Consider the following 16,089-nt stretch of genomic DNA (forward strand, 5'->3'; position numbering starts at 1 on the left):
ATTTAGGGAACATACACAATTTGATTAAATAAGGTAAATACAATATTATTTTCTTTCCAATATTTTGAAAAAATATTATTTTCACATCCCATAATAATTATAGATAAATTCTATTTAAATCCTAACAAATGACTCTTGCATGCTTCTAATGTTTGTTTGACATTCAAGGTTTCGTGTAGGATCCATTGTTTTTAAGTGACATCAATAATCTGAAAATTAAAACGTTTTGATTATTATAATGTGTGAAATTAACAAATATCAGAAGTCAGTGCATTTAATAAATATTTTTTATGATGTTCCAACAGGTTTCCTCCCTTCTACTATCTAATTATTTATTAAAAAAGTTTTTTTTGCTGATGCCAATAATTTGTTATTTTTACATTTTCCTTTCACTCATTGTTCTGTTTTTTTTTAATATTGCCAGATGAATGAAACAAGAAAAGTAATGTAAATATTTTAAAGATGCCAGACTTTACTAAAAACAATTATGTGAATAGAGTAGGTACCTTTTCCGTTTCCAATACTTTTTTAACAAATAATACTATTTCTTTCCTTTTTCCTTTTTGGTTAAGTAGTATTTTTTAGTGTCAAATTGTACAACAATGTGTATGCTTAGATTTCCCACCAAATCAAATTCAATCAAGTTCAATTTTTTGCAAGTTCAATTTTCTGCAAGACTACAAGTGCAAAGTGTTAGAGAAAAATAATAAATTTCTTTAGTAAAAGTGTAACTTTAATAGTTTAAATAATTAAAATGTGTAGACTATAGTTGTGTACCTCTAATAAAAGTGAAATATTTACAGAAATAAGAAAATTCTTCGAAAAAAAATCAAATAAAAGTTTCTACCAAGGTAAAGCTAATATTTTTAATAACATTGTTGATTTATAGACTTTAGGTATAATAAATGAAAAAAGTTTTGTTTTAACACGTAAAAAGGTTTAGATTTGTAAAGAATTTACATTTAGTGGAACATTTATTGACAAGTAGAACTTAACATTGGTGCAGGCATATTCTTGTTAGAACGGGGAGCACCCAATTGCAATCTGTTTCATACACATACATATGTACATACATGCATGTGCATACGCGTATTATTATACGCAAATTAATTTGCAAGATTATTTAGGGGACATACATACATATGTATGTATGTGCAGTGTATATGTCATAATTTTCAAGCGTATTTAGTACATGTGTATATGGCTTAATTTGGCAAGACACTTTCAATTGCTAGCCCTTAATAAAAAAATAAATTACATTCAAACGGTAGCAGCAAAATTTCTATAACATTTAAAAATTCAATTCAAATTATTTCTAACATTGTTTTTTCTTTTTTTTAATTAATTAATTACTTCTACTTTCTAAAAACATTTTAGACTTTATTATCTTAATATCAGGATGCACTAAGTATCATGCTTAATATTTTTTTATTAAAAACATTTTTTGTTTGTTTACTAATGCCATTTTTCATTTTTACATTTAACTCATTGTTGTTTTTTTTAATATTGCCAGAAAAATAAAAGCAATAAATTAAGATGCCATACTTAGCTAAAAACAGTTGTGTAAATATAGTAGTAGGTAGATAAAAGCTAATATTTGCAATAATGTATGTATTAATATTTGGTACCTTTTCCGTTTCCTACTTTTTTAACAAGTACTAAATATAAATACTGATCCTTTTTCCCTTTTAGCTAAGTAGTAGTTTTTATTAACAAATTGTGCAACTATGTATGCTTAGATTTCCCACCAAAGTTATTTTCTCATCAAATCAAATTCAATCAAGTTCAATTTTCTGCAAGACAACAAGTGCATACAAAGTGTTAGAGAAAAATATTAAATTTCTTTAGTAAAAGTGTAATTTTAATAGTTAAAATAATTAAAGTTTATAGACTACAGTTATGCATCTTTAATAAAATAGAAATTTTTATACAAATAAAAAAAAATCCACGAAAAAAAAAAAATCAAATAAAAGTTTCTACTCAGGTAAAGCTAAAATTTTTTTAAACAATTATTAATGACTTTATTAATTTATAGACTTTAATAAATAAAACATTTTTAAATTGCCTTAAAACGTTTTAGATTTTATAAGAATTTACATTTATTGGAACATTGAACGACAAGTAGAACTTAACATTGATGCAGGCAAATTCTTGTTAGAACAGGGAGCACCCAATTGCAATTTGATTCATACATACATACATATGTATGTACATAATCCATGTGTACATGGCTTAATCTGCATGCTTATTTTTGTTTGTTTACTAATGCCAATTTTTTCATGTTTACATTTTTCTTTAACTCTTTGTTGTTTTTTTAATATTGCCAGAAAAATAAAATCAAGATAAAACTATTAAAAAAGATGCCAGACATTACTAAAAACAGTTGAGTAAATATAGTAGTTGATAGATAAAAGCTAATATTTGCAATAAAGTACTAATATTTGGTACCTTTTCCGTTTCCTACATTTTTTTAACGAGTAGTAAGTACAAATCAAAGGGAAAAAAGAATACCCTTATGGTTAAGTAGTATTTTTTTTATTAACAAATTGTACAAATATGTGTACGCTTAGGTTTCCCACCAAACTTATCATTTTCCCACCAAATCAAATTCAATCGTGTTAAATTTTCTGCAAGACAACAAGTGCATACAAAGTAGTGTTAGTGAAAATTAATAAATTTCTTTAGCAAAAGTGTAATTTTAATAGTTAAAATAATTAAAATGTATAGACTACAGTTGCGTTTCTTTAATAAAAGTGAAGTATTTACAGAAATAATAAAATTCAACGAGATACAATCAAATAAAAGTTCATTCACAGGTAAAGCTAACATTTGTTAAATAAATTGTTAATAATTAATGAAATAAGTAAACTTTTGGTTTAATAAAATAAAACTAATTGTCAAGACGTTGTAGGTTTGCTTAAAATTTACATTTCGTGGTACATTTAACGACAAGTAGTATCTTAATATTGAGACATGCAACTTCTAGTTAGAACGTGGAGCACCCAATTGTAATCTTTTAATACTAGTTTTAATACATACACATTTAACGGGAATAGAAACAGCTTAGTAGCTGGTATATTGTTAAATTAATTTCTAGGCTTTTGATTTCCAGAGAGTTTATATGTATATTAATTAAATTGTCTCTTACGTTGAACGTTTAAATTTGTATTTAGTGGGGCATTTTATGCCGAGCAGAGCTTAACCTTGAGACAAGCAAATTCTAGTTAGAAGGGGGAGCAATATATTACAATCTTATACTAAGATTAAATTCGAAATTAGGTTTTCCTTTAATCAAGTCTATAGATTTCCATTTTCATAACCATGTTAATGAATATGTACTTTTAAATCCTAAAACAAATCAAATTATTTCATTAAATGTTTATTTAATTTCCTTAAAATAATTACCATTATAGAAAAATAGGCATTATTAATTCCATTCCATTTGACACTGAGACATTTTTAGTCCATTTGGGCCAGTTATTCAAATCAATAGTTGGATCAATGGCGGAGTGTTAATTTACATTTACTCTATTTCCTGACAATATCTTGATAATTCATGTGGGATGCCTAGTTATATAAGAAAAATTCCAAATATTAAAAAACAAATTAGGTAAAATGTTCAGTAAACATTCAAAAGCTTAAAGAAAAATCTTTTGAAATTTTCTACCATATTTAAACACTAAATAAATAATTTAACAATTTATATATTTTTATATATAGTATATTTGTTTTTTTTTATATTTTCCAAGAAATATGATATATATTTTTCTGTTATTTTCGAGTGCATTTAAAATATATAGAAATATTTTAATTGTTTGTAATATAATTTATCTTAACTTAACTAAAATTTAAAGAAAAATCAAAAAGCATACATATATTTATTATGGTCAAATAATAGCATTTCTCTTAACAGAATTTAAAATTCTAAAAAAACGTAAAAATGTAAAATTTGTTTAAACGTAATTAGAGTTTACATTAAAGTATAAAAACATTTAATCGAACAAAAAATATTAAAAATTGTAAAAAAATTGCAAAATTTATTTTGTTTGTTTCATCTTGAACAGCAAATATTATCTAAACTACTTTAATGTTATATTCATACTTATTGATGTATGTATATATCAACTATATACATTTAGAGACACATAAATTATTTACATTTATTATAAATAATGACAGAAACATTTTATTTGTTTAAATTTTGCAAATATAATTATAAATAAGTAGTTATTTTATATAATTTGTTTTTTAATTTTTTTAAGGAATTAGTCCTGGGTATCACATTTCTCCAACGACATTCTAAAATATAAAACAAAAAATATAAATGTAAAAGAATTATTTTCTTTTTTAAATTTTTAAACAATGCTCCCATTTTGGTTCCACTGTTTTGTAATGTTTAGCATTTTTGATATTTTCTTTTTTTATAAAAATTTTTACAATTTAATATGCGTTAAAAGTACTTAAGTACTTGTTTTTGTTCATTTATATAATAGTCTTTTTACATCAATTATGTGCAATTTTTTAAACAAATCAAAATTTTTTCTATTTGAAATTTATTTTTTTTTGTTATATTTTGTTTAAAATACAAGTTAGAGGTTGTTGTTAATGGAAAAAACATGTTATTTTACTTCATTTTTGCTTAGTTGTTGTTGATTGAAAATATATTTTGTGTTTTTTTTTCGTTTTTCTACTATTTTTAAATATAATTTCTTAAAATTTGATATTAATTCTTAACTTAATAAATTACAAAATACTTTATATTATTTCAAATACTTATTTATAAAAATTATCGAAATTTTATTTAAAAATACCCTACAAAAATCGTTCCTATTTTATATACAATATTTACTGCGACAAAATCTGGAAAGCAAAGTTGAATTTATGTTATAAAAGTTTTAGATTTCTCAAGTTTAATGTCTCTTCACGTTTCTATAGAAAACATAAAGAGAAACAAACTTTAAAATCATAAAATCTACTTTAAAACTTCTTACCATCTTTGCCGTCGCAATTTACTCTTCGTTCATAGAAAATTCTCAGCTTAAACTCTCTTTAAATCACATTTCACGTTAGTTGTTTAGCACATTTCAAAAATCATCAAACATATATTGTTCTATTAGCATATCAATGTCCTGCTAGTTAGAATTGTCTTGAAATTCATTAATCGAAATGGTCATTTTCTCCTCATCATCTCCACTATCCTCCTCGTCGTCCATTTCGTCCTCATCTTCATCATCACAGTCCTCATCGTGTTCATAACTATTGGCATGATCTACATTCTGCATTATGCCCCCCATACCACCTGGCCCAGTAGAACCACCACCTCCACTATCCGATGTGAGGGAGTTATTCAAATTATTTGAAACAATAGTTGAACCAGCAACTGTTGTACCCTGCTGTTGTTGTTGGTTACCATCTTGGCGGGGTGGTAAATTTATATTCACTATATTTCCTGGCAAGCCTTGCATGGCATTCATATCTCCACCACCTTCTGCTTTTTCCTGTTTAATGGCAATATTCTGTAACTCCATTAGCTCCATGGGAGATCTAGTTTTGTAATGAGTTCTTATATGTTTTGACAAATGATCGCTACGCATAAATTTCTTATTACATTCGGGACATTGAAAACGTTTTTCGCCTGTATGCGTTCGTCGATGTCTTTGTAGCTCATCGGATCTGGTAAAACGTTTGCCACAAAATAGCCATGAGCAGACAAAAGGTCTTTCGCCAGTATGCCATCTTAGATGAGCTCTTAAGTGGGAAGTTTTACCGTAGACTTTATTACAGCCTGGTATATGGCAGATGTGTTGTTTTTTCCGATCCGATTTATTTTCACCCTCTACACAGTTGGGACAAGTGCAGGCCACACGCTTTAAACGTGGTTTGATACCTAAATTGCCGGGATCATTTAAATTGATGTTGACATTGACGGAGGTTTGTGATGGAGGTGGGATATTGGCGGTTTGCTGCTGTTGTTGTTGCAATGTGGACTGTTGTTGTTGGTTAGTTGTCGTCCCCTGCTGTTGTTGTTGTTGTGTTTGATTATTATTGCTAGAGTTATTGCTATTGGCAGTTGTTGTAGCAATGGTTATTTGTGTGGCTCCTGTTGCATTCGTTACAGTGGTCGCTGTATTTCCGGCAGCCGTTAGTATTTGTGGTGATGAATGAGGTTTTATTAAAGCATTACGTGTTGGTTGATGTTGTAATACAAACTGACTTGGTGGTTGCTGCTGCGTATGCTGTTGTTGATGTTGTTGCTGCTGCTGTTGTCCCTGAGGGATGGCTGTGATTTGTAAAGATGCAGGTATGGTCACTGGTATTGCCATGCTGTCGATGGTTGAAACAATTTGTTGCTGTTGCTGCTGTTGTTGTTGCTGGGCTTGTTGGATTTGCTGTTGAATTTGTTGCAATTGAGCTTGTTGCTGCTGTACCTGTAAGGATGAGTAGACTGTTAGGTAACCTTGTTAGGGAAAACAAATTAAAAATGTCTTGTTTTGTATGGAAATTCATTAAAATAAATTACCACCACCAAATCAAAATTAACGTAAATAGCAATAGGTTACAAATTGTTTAAGCACTATAAGAGTATTCTATAAAAATGTTGTGCACAGGATATCATCAGAACTGAAAATGAATCATTAATTTTTGAATTAATAGTGTACTGAATAGTGAAATTTTGAATTAATTCGTTTCACACAAAAAATGAAGTGAATGAAATTTGAGTCCATATAAATGAATTTGGTAATTTTTACCGAATTTATTTGAATTGGCACAAATTTAAATTTTCGTTTTTTCAGTGTGAATTGGTTGTCAGTTGAAATTTTTAAATGCGTTTGTGCAAAATGGTTTTTTTATTTTTATTAATCACACTCTTTTAGTATATGAGCGAAATGTATATATGTTTAGCATATTTATGAAACACCATTGTGTTTTGAATATTTTGGTAGGAGAAATTTCCATATTATTTCATTCCCTCCAGATCTGCTCTTGAATTTGACTGATTACAAATCATTTCTGATTTAATTCATTGTTCTAATTCATTTAAACGATTTTAATATCAATTTAATTCAAATGAATTGCAATTCGCTTTCACAAATTCATTTGAATTGGAAACGAATTGCAATTCATTTGAATTGAAATTCATTTCTGCCTAATTCGTTTGAATTGATTCATATTTCATTCAATTCATTTTTGTTGTGAAAATAATTAATTCAAAATTTTAGTAATTCGTAACGAATAAAAATAAAAAAGAATGACTCATTTACAGCTCTGCCTTGCATACATGATCCGAGACTAACAATTTCAATATAAAATCATTTGCTAATTCAGTAAAAAAAAAAAAACAAAAAAAGTAAGACTTAAATGAATTTTGAAAGATTTCCAAACATTAACAACTTATTACATGTATATACAATCTTAAAAAAAGGTTTTCATCTTACCTGTGTTACTGTTGTAGCCTGTGGCATTAGCCATTTTATTTGTGTAGTACCAGCTGGTACGCCATTTGGGCCACTATTAATACTTGAAACCGGAGAACTATCTGGTGGTTCTTGTTTAATGTTTGTTATTAAAGTCTGTCCAATTTGAGTGGGCGACTGAGGCTCCTGTTTGGGTTGTTGCAAACCGGTGCTACTGCTAGGCGACTGGGGTGTAGTGGAGGGTGTAGTTTGTGAAACCGTGGAAGAATTATTATTGTTAGTGCTAGGGGTCTGTTGCAACTGTATAGTGGCGGCTGTAGTGGCATTTGGGGTAGTGGTGGAACTAGTTTGAGCAGATTGAGTAGGTGGATTCATTGTTTGTTGCTGGGGTTGTGTAGTGGATTGAGGTTGTTGTTGGGGTTGCTGGGGCTGTTGTTGTGAAGGTGCTGTATGATGAGGCTGGCCGGTTGGTGCTGTGGCTGCTAAAAGTTGTTGTATGTTTTGTGGCTGTAAATTGGGTGGTAACTGCTGGGCCTGTATTATTTGCACTTGACCTATACCGGGAATATTTTGTATGGGCAGAGCTTGAAGACCCGGTATTTGTTGCAATTGTATTAGATTGGTTGAGGGTTGCGTGGGCTGCGGTGTTCCCGTTGGAGCAGTAGTTTGCGTTGCAGGTCTTTGTAATTGCTGCAAATGTTGGGCGGGTATAACAGTCACCTGTTGACCCTGAGCATTTGTGATGGTTATCGGTTGGTTTGTCGGTATTTGAGCACCCGATTCGTTAGCGGCATTTATGGCATTTATGATTTGTTGTTGCTGCTGTAATTGTTGCAATTGCTGCTGCTGTTGTTGTTGCTGCTGTTGTTGTTGAACTTGCTGTTGGGCTACAACGGCGGCTTGCTGTTGGGCTGCCACAACTTGCTGTTGTTGCTGCTGTTGCACCTGTTGCTGCTGCTGTTGTTGTTGCTGTACTGCCGCCTGAACTTGCTGTTGTTGAGCCGCATTCTGTATGTGAATAATATTGGCATTGGTGGGCAATTGCTGATACGAAGTTAGAGCATTTAGTGGTGCTAATTGCACTTGTTGTATTTGACCATTGGGTGTAACGATCTGGGCAATTTGAGTAAATTGGGGTATAATTTGAGGCATTTGCATTGGTTGAGCTGTGGGTAAAAGATTCGCAGTTGGAATACCTCCAGCTGTTGAGGCCAGTTGTTGTATTGGCACATGAACCGTTTGATATATTGTTTGGCCATTTACTCCTGTCTGTATGGGGACTTGAACCGCCACGGTGGTTTGTTGCATTGTAGGCTGTGGTTGTGCGGTTGCCGTTTGCTGTTGCAGGGCATGTGGGAATTGCACAATCTGCTGTAGTTGAGATTGCGTTGGAGCACTACCGGGAGTAGCCTGACGTATTTGTATATTTTGCAGTGTCTGACCATTGTCAATTTTAATCGTGTTTGTATTGCCCGCTAATAACTGCTGTATGTTGCCTAGTAGACCGTTTGCTGCCGCCACGGAGGTGGGTATTTGTATGTTAGTACCGGGTATTGTTATTGTGCTGGGTAGAGTTGTGGTAGTAGTAGTGGTTTGAGAGGAATTTGTTGAGTTGTTGGCGGAAGCAGAAGAATTTGTTGATGTTTGATTTTGATTGGAATTTGCATTGTTGACATTTGTGGTTGTATGCTGTTGCTGTGTTTGTTGTTGGGCTTGCTGCTGGGCCTGATGCTGAGCCTGTTGTTGGGCTTGCTGTTGAGCCTGAACCTGTGCTTGAGCTTGGGCCTGTGCATGAGCTTGATTCTGTTGTTGCTGCTGTTGTTGTTGCTGTTGTAGTAATTGCTGTAATTGCTGTTGTTGCAACTGTTGTGTAGTTTGAGGATTATGTATGGTTGTCACTGGTATTTGTATATTTGTACCCGGTATGGTAAAAAGTGTTTGTTCCTGTAGACCGCCTCCTCCTAAACCAGCAGGTATTTGTATAGTTTGCCCCAATCCCTGTATAAACTGTGTATTCGGCTGCAATTGTACCGCAGTAGGCTGAGAAGCTGCCTGAGGTGCCCTTACAATCTGTCCATTGGGTGTTAGAAACACTTGCTGTCCGTTTAGAGTCATAGGTTGACCGGCCGAAATCTGTGAATTAAGGTTTGGTATAAAGATAGCCTCTTGACCATCAATATTTACGGTTTGCATTGGCTGTACAATTTGAAACATATTTTGTGGCAATGCCTGGGCTTGTTGGTGTCCACCTTGCTGAGGTGAAGCCTGTATAAACTGCTGTGGTAACTGTTGCAAATTAATAATCTGTGACAGTGGTATTTGATTGCTTGGCAAAGCCGTACTAGTCATTTGTGGTTGGCCCGGAGCATTAACAAAGGTGGCTTTAACCTGGGTAGGTTGTGCAACCTGAGTTTGAACCTGCTGGCCGGGGGCATTTTGCGTTGTCTGTTGCTGTACTTGCTGTGTCTGCGTAGGCGTGGTTGAGTTAGAGGCCGCATTTGTTTGCGTAGAATTTTTATACTGTAACATTTTTCTTTGTTGTCTGCTAAAGTATGAATTTACTTAAAAACTTAATTAACTTTTCTTAAATAAAATTATTTTTCTATAACATTTTTCTCATTTTCATTTTTTCGATTTTTTTTTATTTTTCGTTTTTGTTTATAGTCATTTATTTGTTCCTTTTCTCTCTATCTACTTCATACACTATATTTCTATATGCCACTTTTTCTTTCAATTATACCACACACTCAATTATTGTTCTTCATTCACATTCATTTCGGTGAAAACGCAGACACTGATTTTAAATGTGAAATATTTCATGTTTATCTACTTGTAATTGGCTAAATTTTATAATTTTTGCTAAATTTAAATACTCTTGATTAGTTTTTTTTTTAAAAAATTACATTTTTAAAAGTTTTGTTTATATTTAATTAATGAATGAAAATTTCACTTGTTTTACTATAAAATGCGGCCATCTTTTTTTAATGAAAAATAATGTAGAACGAGAGAAAAGAAGAAGTGTCAAAAGTAATACTTGTCAAAGTAATGCCAAGTTTGTATACTTTTTGCAAAATATGAGAAAAACAGGGTTGTTATGAAGTAGAAAACAATGTAAAAATCAGGTTGTTGTCTGACATAAGTTAAGTTTTTTGATTTGAACACTAGGGGTCGCGAGTGTCTATAACTTATATTTTGTTTTGTAATAATAAATTCAGTTTATTTTATAGTAGTTGTGTTTTGTTGTTATCAATGAGTGTTAACGCTTAAAGTTAGCAACAAAACGAACATTACCTGACTTGGCATCACTCCACAGAAGAAATCTGCTAAATCTTGAAATTATTTACATTTTCTTAAAAAAGGTTTTTTTATTTGATATTTTTTTTGATTTAAATTTTATTTTAAAATATTTTTTTATTGTTTGACATAAACACATTAATATTTGTATTTTTATTTTTGAATTGGTAGCACTTTTATCGACGTTAAAATTAACTTGTATAATTTTACACGTTAACTCCTAACGTTTATAAATTTTAAATTTATATGAAATTGCCTTTGAACGTTAGCAACAAAACACAACTAGTATAAAAAATAGTTTTTCCTTATTTTTTTGATTTTTTTTTTTGAAATTTACAAAAATCATTTTAGCTATTATTTTTTTAAATAAAACAAAGACAAACTTTTTTTTATTATAATATTCACTTTATATTTTATTTAATTCACATTAAAATCAAAAAATAATTACGATTTTAACTTTTTTTAAAATATGCATACATATTTAATTTTTATTTTCGCAACATTTATCCTTGGGTCCATTTTTGCAAACACACTTGCATTGAGTGCTGCAGGCACAGTTGTCACCACATTTGATGGCAGAGCATTGGCAGTCTACAAATGATTTTAAAATAATTTCCATTAAAAATCTATGTATTAATTGTTCATTTCAAAAATTGATTAATAATTAAGTTATTATTTTAAAACTTACTATTATTGCATCCCTTGCAGCCCATTTTTGGTTTTAGATTTTTTTACTTTGTTGATTTTATTTAAACAACTTATAGCGTTTAATTGATACTTTTCTATTCGCCAACATGGTTATTTTATACTTTTTACAAATTGTTTAAATTTTAAAATTAAAAAGCTTTATTTAGTGAGGAGTGAAATTGCACAAAAACTGATAACGAAAATTATGTTTTATCTATTGAACAAAAAATTAATTTTACAAAACTTATCGCAAATAAAACGTGTGCAATATAGTAGATAATAAATTTTAAATTTTCTTAAAGCAGTAACGTTATAAAGAAAAATAATATCTAATAATACAAACGCACGGCTAAATTAATAAAAAATTGATTTGTAAAATTTATACAAAAAAAGCTTTCAAAAAAATTATATGGTTCCGGCCCAATACTAAAGCTTTTTATACTTCTTTCAAAGTATTGCAAATTAAAATTTTAAACGTATAGGATGCAATAACAGCGTTTGCGAAATTGGACCAAAGGATAAATGTTGCGAAAATAAAAAATATAAATAATTCCTAATAAAAAGTTTTAATAAATTTTACTGGTCTACAATGAAATCCTTCATTAAGAAAACAAGTATATAGTAAATAGTCATGGCCAACTTTAACAATTATTTTATATTGTATTTGAGCAATTTATTGAAGAAAAACTAAATTTCTAAAAGAGGCTTTATATGGGAGTTAGGGTCAAATATGGGCCGATCCTCAACAAATTGGGAGGAGGAGGGATGTATTTTTATATAACAGTTAGTTATGCTGAATTTCATCGCAATAGTAATGATTATAAGTCAATTTTAGGACATTGAAGATATTTTTAAAGGGGGTTTGTAGGGGGGCTAGGGTCAAATGACGGTCGATCATCACAAAAATTGGCGTGGTCATTTATGGTCTCTTAATGTGTGATGGTTTCATTACATATTGTGTTAACACTATCCCGTCCGTTCTCTTCCACACAAAATTTTGACAGATCATATTACTTGTGGTATAGTCTAAACTGCCTTTAATAAAACCAACATATAAAATTAATTAATACATTAATTGAATTAATGAAATATTTAATAAAAATACAATTTTAAATTATTTTTAATTTCATGCTTTTGGCAAAATATAACTTCAAGAATCCTTCGTTTTTCGTAAGAATAACTTTACTGTCAATACAAATATTTAGAAAAACAAGTAAGAAATATAGTCGGGCGTGACCGACCATATGATACCCTACACCAGTTATGAATATTAAATGTGATTTAGTTTTCATAATAAAGCATTTATCTTTTTTTACCTTGTTCCGATACATTTAAGCAATTTATGGATGAAAAACCAATTTCCTGAAAGAGGCTTTATATAGGGGCAAGGGGCAAATAAGGACCAAGCCTGATAAAATTTTGTGAATATATTTATATGTACATAATATTTTATTATGCTGAATTTCATCGCGATATTTGTGTTTATAAGCTAATTTTGGACATTCAAGTAATTGTTCCGATACATTTATGCAATTTATGGATGAAAAACTAATTTTCTGAAACAGGCTTTATATGGGAGCTAGGGGCAAATATGGACCAAATTTGCGCCTAACAAATTTGTGAATATATTTATATTTACATAATATTTTATTGTGCTGAATTTCATCGCGATATTTGTGTTTATAAGTTAATTTTTGACATTCAAGTAATTTTCTGAAGGGGACTTTGTATGAGAGCTAGGGTCAAATGAGTCCCGATCTCTATGAAATTTGGCAAGGTCATCAAGGCTCGTATAAAACTTAGTTGTGCCGCTTTTTATCAATATACAGGTAGTTTTAATATAATTATGAGCTCAGAAGCCCTTTTCGGGGGGTTCTGTTGTATGGGGGCTAGGTGAAATAATGGACCGATATTCACCATTTTCAATAGGCTTCGGCCAAAAAAAGAGTGTGTGCCAAATTTCATCCAATTATCTTGAAAATTGCGACCTGTACCTTGCGCACAAGGTTTACAAGGACAGCCAGCCAGCCAGACGGACGGACAGACGGACATAGCTTAATTGACTCAGAAAACGATTCTTTAAGGTGGGTATAGGACGAATATTTTTGTATGTTACAAACATCAGCACAAACCCAATATACCTTCCCCACTAAAGTGGTGTAGGGTATAAAACTGGGATGACCAAAAATGATGGATAGCCTCCCACATAAAGAAACAATTAATTTTCTATAAATGGAAAACTAACATAAATATATACTTGAAATTAATGTGGGCGTGGCCTCCCATAATGTTAAAATAATCACCCCTCTTACACAGAAAAAATTATCGGTAGTTTATTTTTAATTAATTCCTGTTTATTTAAACAATTTTTTAATTGTCATAATTATCTAATTGTTTTGATCCTAAGTATACAAATTTGATTAAATTTTTAATTGAATCAATTAATTTTTTAATTGGCTGAAACACATTTTCCAGCCTACTATTTTGTTTTGATATTTTCTTTTCATAATTTCTTTATTTATAATCGAAAACAATTCTTAAATAGTCTATAATATTTTAGGCATAAGAATTTGAAGTTTCATAAATATTTTAAAATTTATAAATCATTTTATTTGTTCAAATATGACAAAAAAGAGATTTTTTGAGATTACTTAACGCATTGTTAAAGGTGAAGTAATCCTTTAAAGTTGTAAGCATTCAATTAATGTTTTGATTGTTTCAAGCATCGACTTAATTGATTTCTAATAAATTTTTAACCCATCTGTTTAATTCATAGTCTGTATAGCATAAAAATATATGTGTGTATTATTTATTATCGGCGAATCGTCAACAACTCTGCCACGCCCATTTAACAGATTTTGCCCATTTTTTGTATGACGGTTTATATTAATGCAAAGTTTTATTTCGGTAGAGCTTTGCAAAAACGAGTTATGACTCTTTTTCCGGCTATATTGAGTATTTGGACCGCTGTGGAATTGAATAGTTTGTTTGAAAATCCAGGCTAGAAAAAGTTTTTCAGTCAATAAAAATAATTAAATCAATTACAAATTTAATCAAATTTGTTAACTTATAAAAGTAATAATCAATAATTTGTTGAATAGACGCTAGGATCCGAAAGGTTAGTGCTGAATTTTTCCTTTAGGAAATTATTTTATTTTAAAAAAATCGCTTAAAAATGCAATTTTTACATTTTTAAATGTTAACAAAAACATGTTTATTTTTTATTTGAAATTCATGAATTTTCAGTTTTTATTAAAACAAAATTAGTTTTTATTTTCGCAACATTTATCTTTGGGTCCATTTTTACAAACACATTGACAGTCGTTGTTGCAAGCGCAATTATCGCCACATCTGGTGGTAGAGCATTGACAGTCTGAAATTTCATAATACAAACATTTGAATAAATAAATAAAATATTTCCATAAATTTTACTTACTTTTATCACATCCCTTGCAGCCCATTTTTAGATTTGTTAATGCTTAACTTTGTTGATTTTCTTTAACGAACTTGTTGTAGTTAATTGATATATTTCTCCTATTTTTATGGTTATTTTATATTATTCGTCTTTGCATTGAACTTTTAGTGAGGAGTGAAATTGCACATTAAAGAAAGCTTTTATTTTATGAATTAAAACTCACAAATGTGCAAAAATTCATAAAATCGTGCGCAATAAATAGATAATATACATACATATGTACTGATTACACATAGATAATTAAATGTACATACATATGACGAAATTACTTTTTATACCCTACACCACTATAGTGGGGAGGGTATTATACGTTTGTGCTGATGTTTGTAACACACAAAACTATTGGTTCTACACCCACCTTAAAGTATACCGATCGATTCAGAATCACTTTTTGAGTCGATTAAGACATGTCCGTCCGTCCGTCTGTCCGGCTGGCTGACTGTCCATGTAAACCTTGTGCGCAAGGTGCAATTTTCAAGATAATTTGATGAAATTTGGACCAAGCATGTTTTTTGGAACAAGCCTATTGAAAATGGTTGAAATCGGTCCATTATTTCACCTAGCCCCCATACAACCGTACCTCCCGATTTGGGCTTTTTATGCCATAATTACGTCAAATATACTATTCTCTCTCTAAAAATTGGCACAAATAAGTTTTATATAAGTATAAATGACACTGAAGATGTTCGTAATGATCGGCCCTTATTTGACCCTAGCCCCCATACAAACCCCCATTCAAAAAATGTCTTAAACGTCTAAAATTGACTTGTAACCATTTGTATCGCAATGAAACTCAACATAACTAACTATTATTTAAAAATATATCCTTTTCCCAAATTTAATGAGGATCGGCCCATGTTTGACCTATACTCCTATATAAAAAAATTGTTTTTTTTTTATCAATAAATTTTTTAAATACTTTTGAATTAAGGTAAAATTCAACATAAAAGTTTCTTTATGAAAAATAAAAATTGTTAAAATATACTCATAGTGTAGGGTATTATATGGTCGTCCATGCCCGAATATACTTTTCTACTTGTTGTTATTTAAAAGCGAAGGATTAAATCATAAGATTAAAGTTAAATTTTTCAAAAGTCCTAATCATTATTAAAAATTTACGTAAATAGAAGTATTTTTGGACCAAAAAATGTTAAATTACATTCATATATTTTCTTATTTAAATGTTTTAAAAGATCTCTCTTTATTAGTTTTCCCTTT

General features: G+C 30.1%; 3 protein-coding genes across 6 annotated transcripts; all 3 read right to left on the minus strand.

Annotated features, from left to right (window-relative positions):
- Positions 1-3,746: 3,746 nt before the first annotated feature.
- LOC119603059 (chromatin modification-related protein eaf-1) lies at positions 3,747-10,407 on the minus strand. Of its 3 annotated transcripts, none has more exons than XR_005231391.1 (3): positions 7,437-10,407; positions 4,992-6,428; positions 3,816-4,860 (listed from the first exon to the last, which is right to left on the minus strand). XR_005231391.1 is itself a non-coding variant. In XM_037954926.1 (2 exons), exons 1-2 carry the CDS (start codon positions 9,942-9,944, stop codon positions 5,133-5,135), a joined length of 3,804 nt encoding a protein of 1,267 aa, XP_037810854.1. In that variant the 5' UTR covers positions 9,945-10,407; the 3' UTR covers positions 3,747-5,132. The 3 variants fall into 3 exon arrangements, 1 of the variants encoding a protein (XP_037810854.1); XR_005231392.1 differs by having other exon boundaries at positions 3,819-4,299; XM_037954926.1 differs by having other exon boundaries at positions 3,747-6,428.
- A 700-nt stretch (positions 10,408-11,107) lies between these two features.
- LOC119603061 (metallothionein-4-like) lies at positions 11,108-14,921 on the minus strand. 2 transcript variants are annotated; one of them, XM_037954929.1, is made up of 2 exons: positions 14,833-14,921; positions 11,108-11,300 (listed from the first exon to the last, which is right to left on the minus strand). In XM_037954929.1, the coding sequence occupies exons 1-2, from the start codon at positions 14,855-14,857 to the stop codon at positions 11,191-11,193; spliced, it is 135 nt and encodes a 44-aa protein (XP_037810857.1). In that variant the 5' UTR covers positions 14,858-14,921; the 3' UTR covers positions 11,108-11,190. The 2 variants fall into 2 exon arrangements, with proteins under 2 accessions (XP_037810857.1, XP_037810856.1); XM_037954928.1 differs by lacking the exon at positions 14,833-14,921 and adding an exon at positions 11,398-11,507.
- LOC119603062 (metallothionein-2-like) lies at positions 14,614-14,973 on the minus strand. The gene is made up of 2 exons (XM_037954931.1): positions 14,833-14,973; positions 14,614-14,769 (listed from the first exon to the last, which is right to left on the minus strand). Exons 1-2 carry the CDS (start codon positions 14,855-14,857, stop codon positions 14,660-14,662), a joined length of 135 nt encoding a protein of 44 aa, XP_037810859.1. The 5' UTR covers positions 14,858-14,973; the 3' UTR covers positions 14,614-14,659.
- Positions 14,974-16,089: the final 1,116 nt, after the last annotated feature.

This window comes from Lucilia sericata, unplaced genomic scaffold (genome assembly GCF_015586225.1).
Source record: "Lucilia sericata isolate MDLA Ls3-8-SP2 unplaced genomic scaffold, ASM1558622v1 Contig000272F_arrow, whole genome shotgun sequence".
NCBI lineage: Eukaryota > Metazoa > Arthropoda > Insecta > Diptera > Calliphoridae > Lucilia > Lucilia sericata.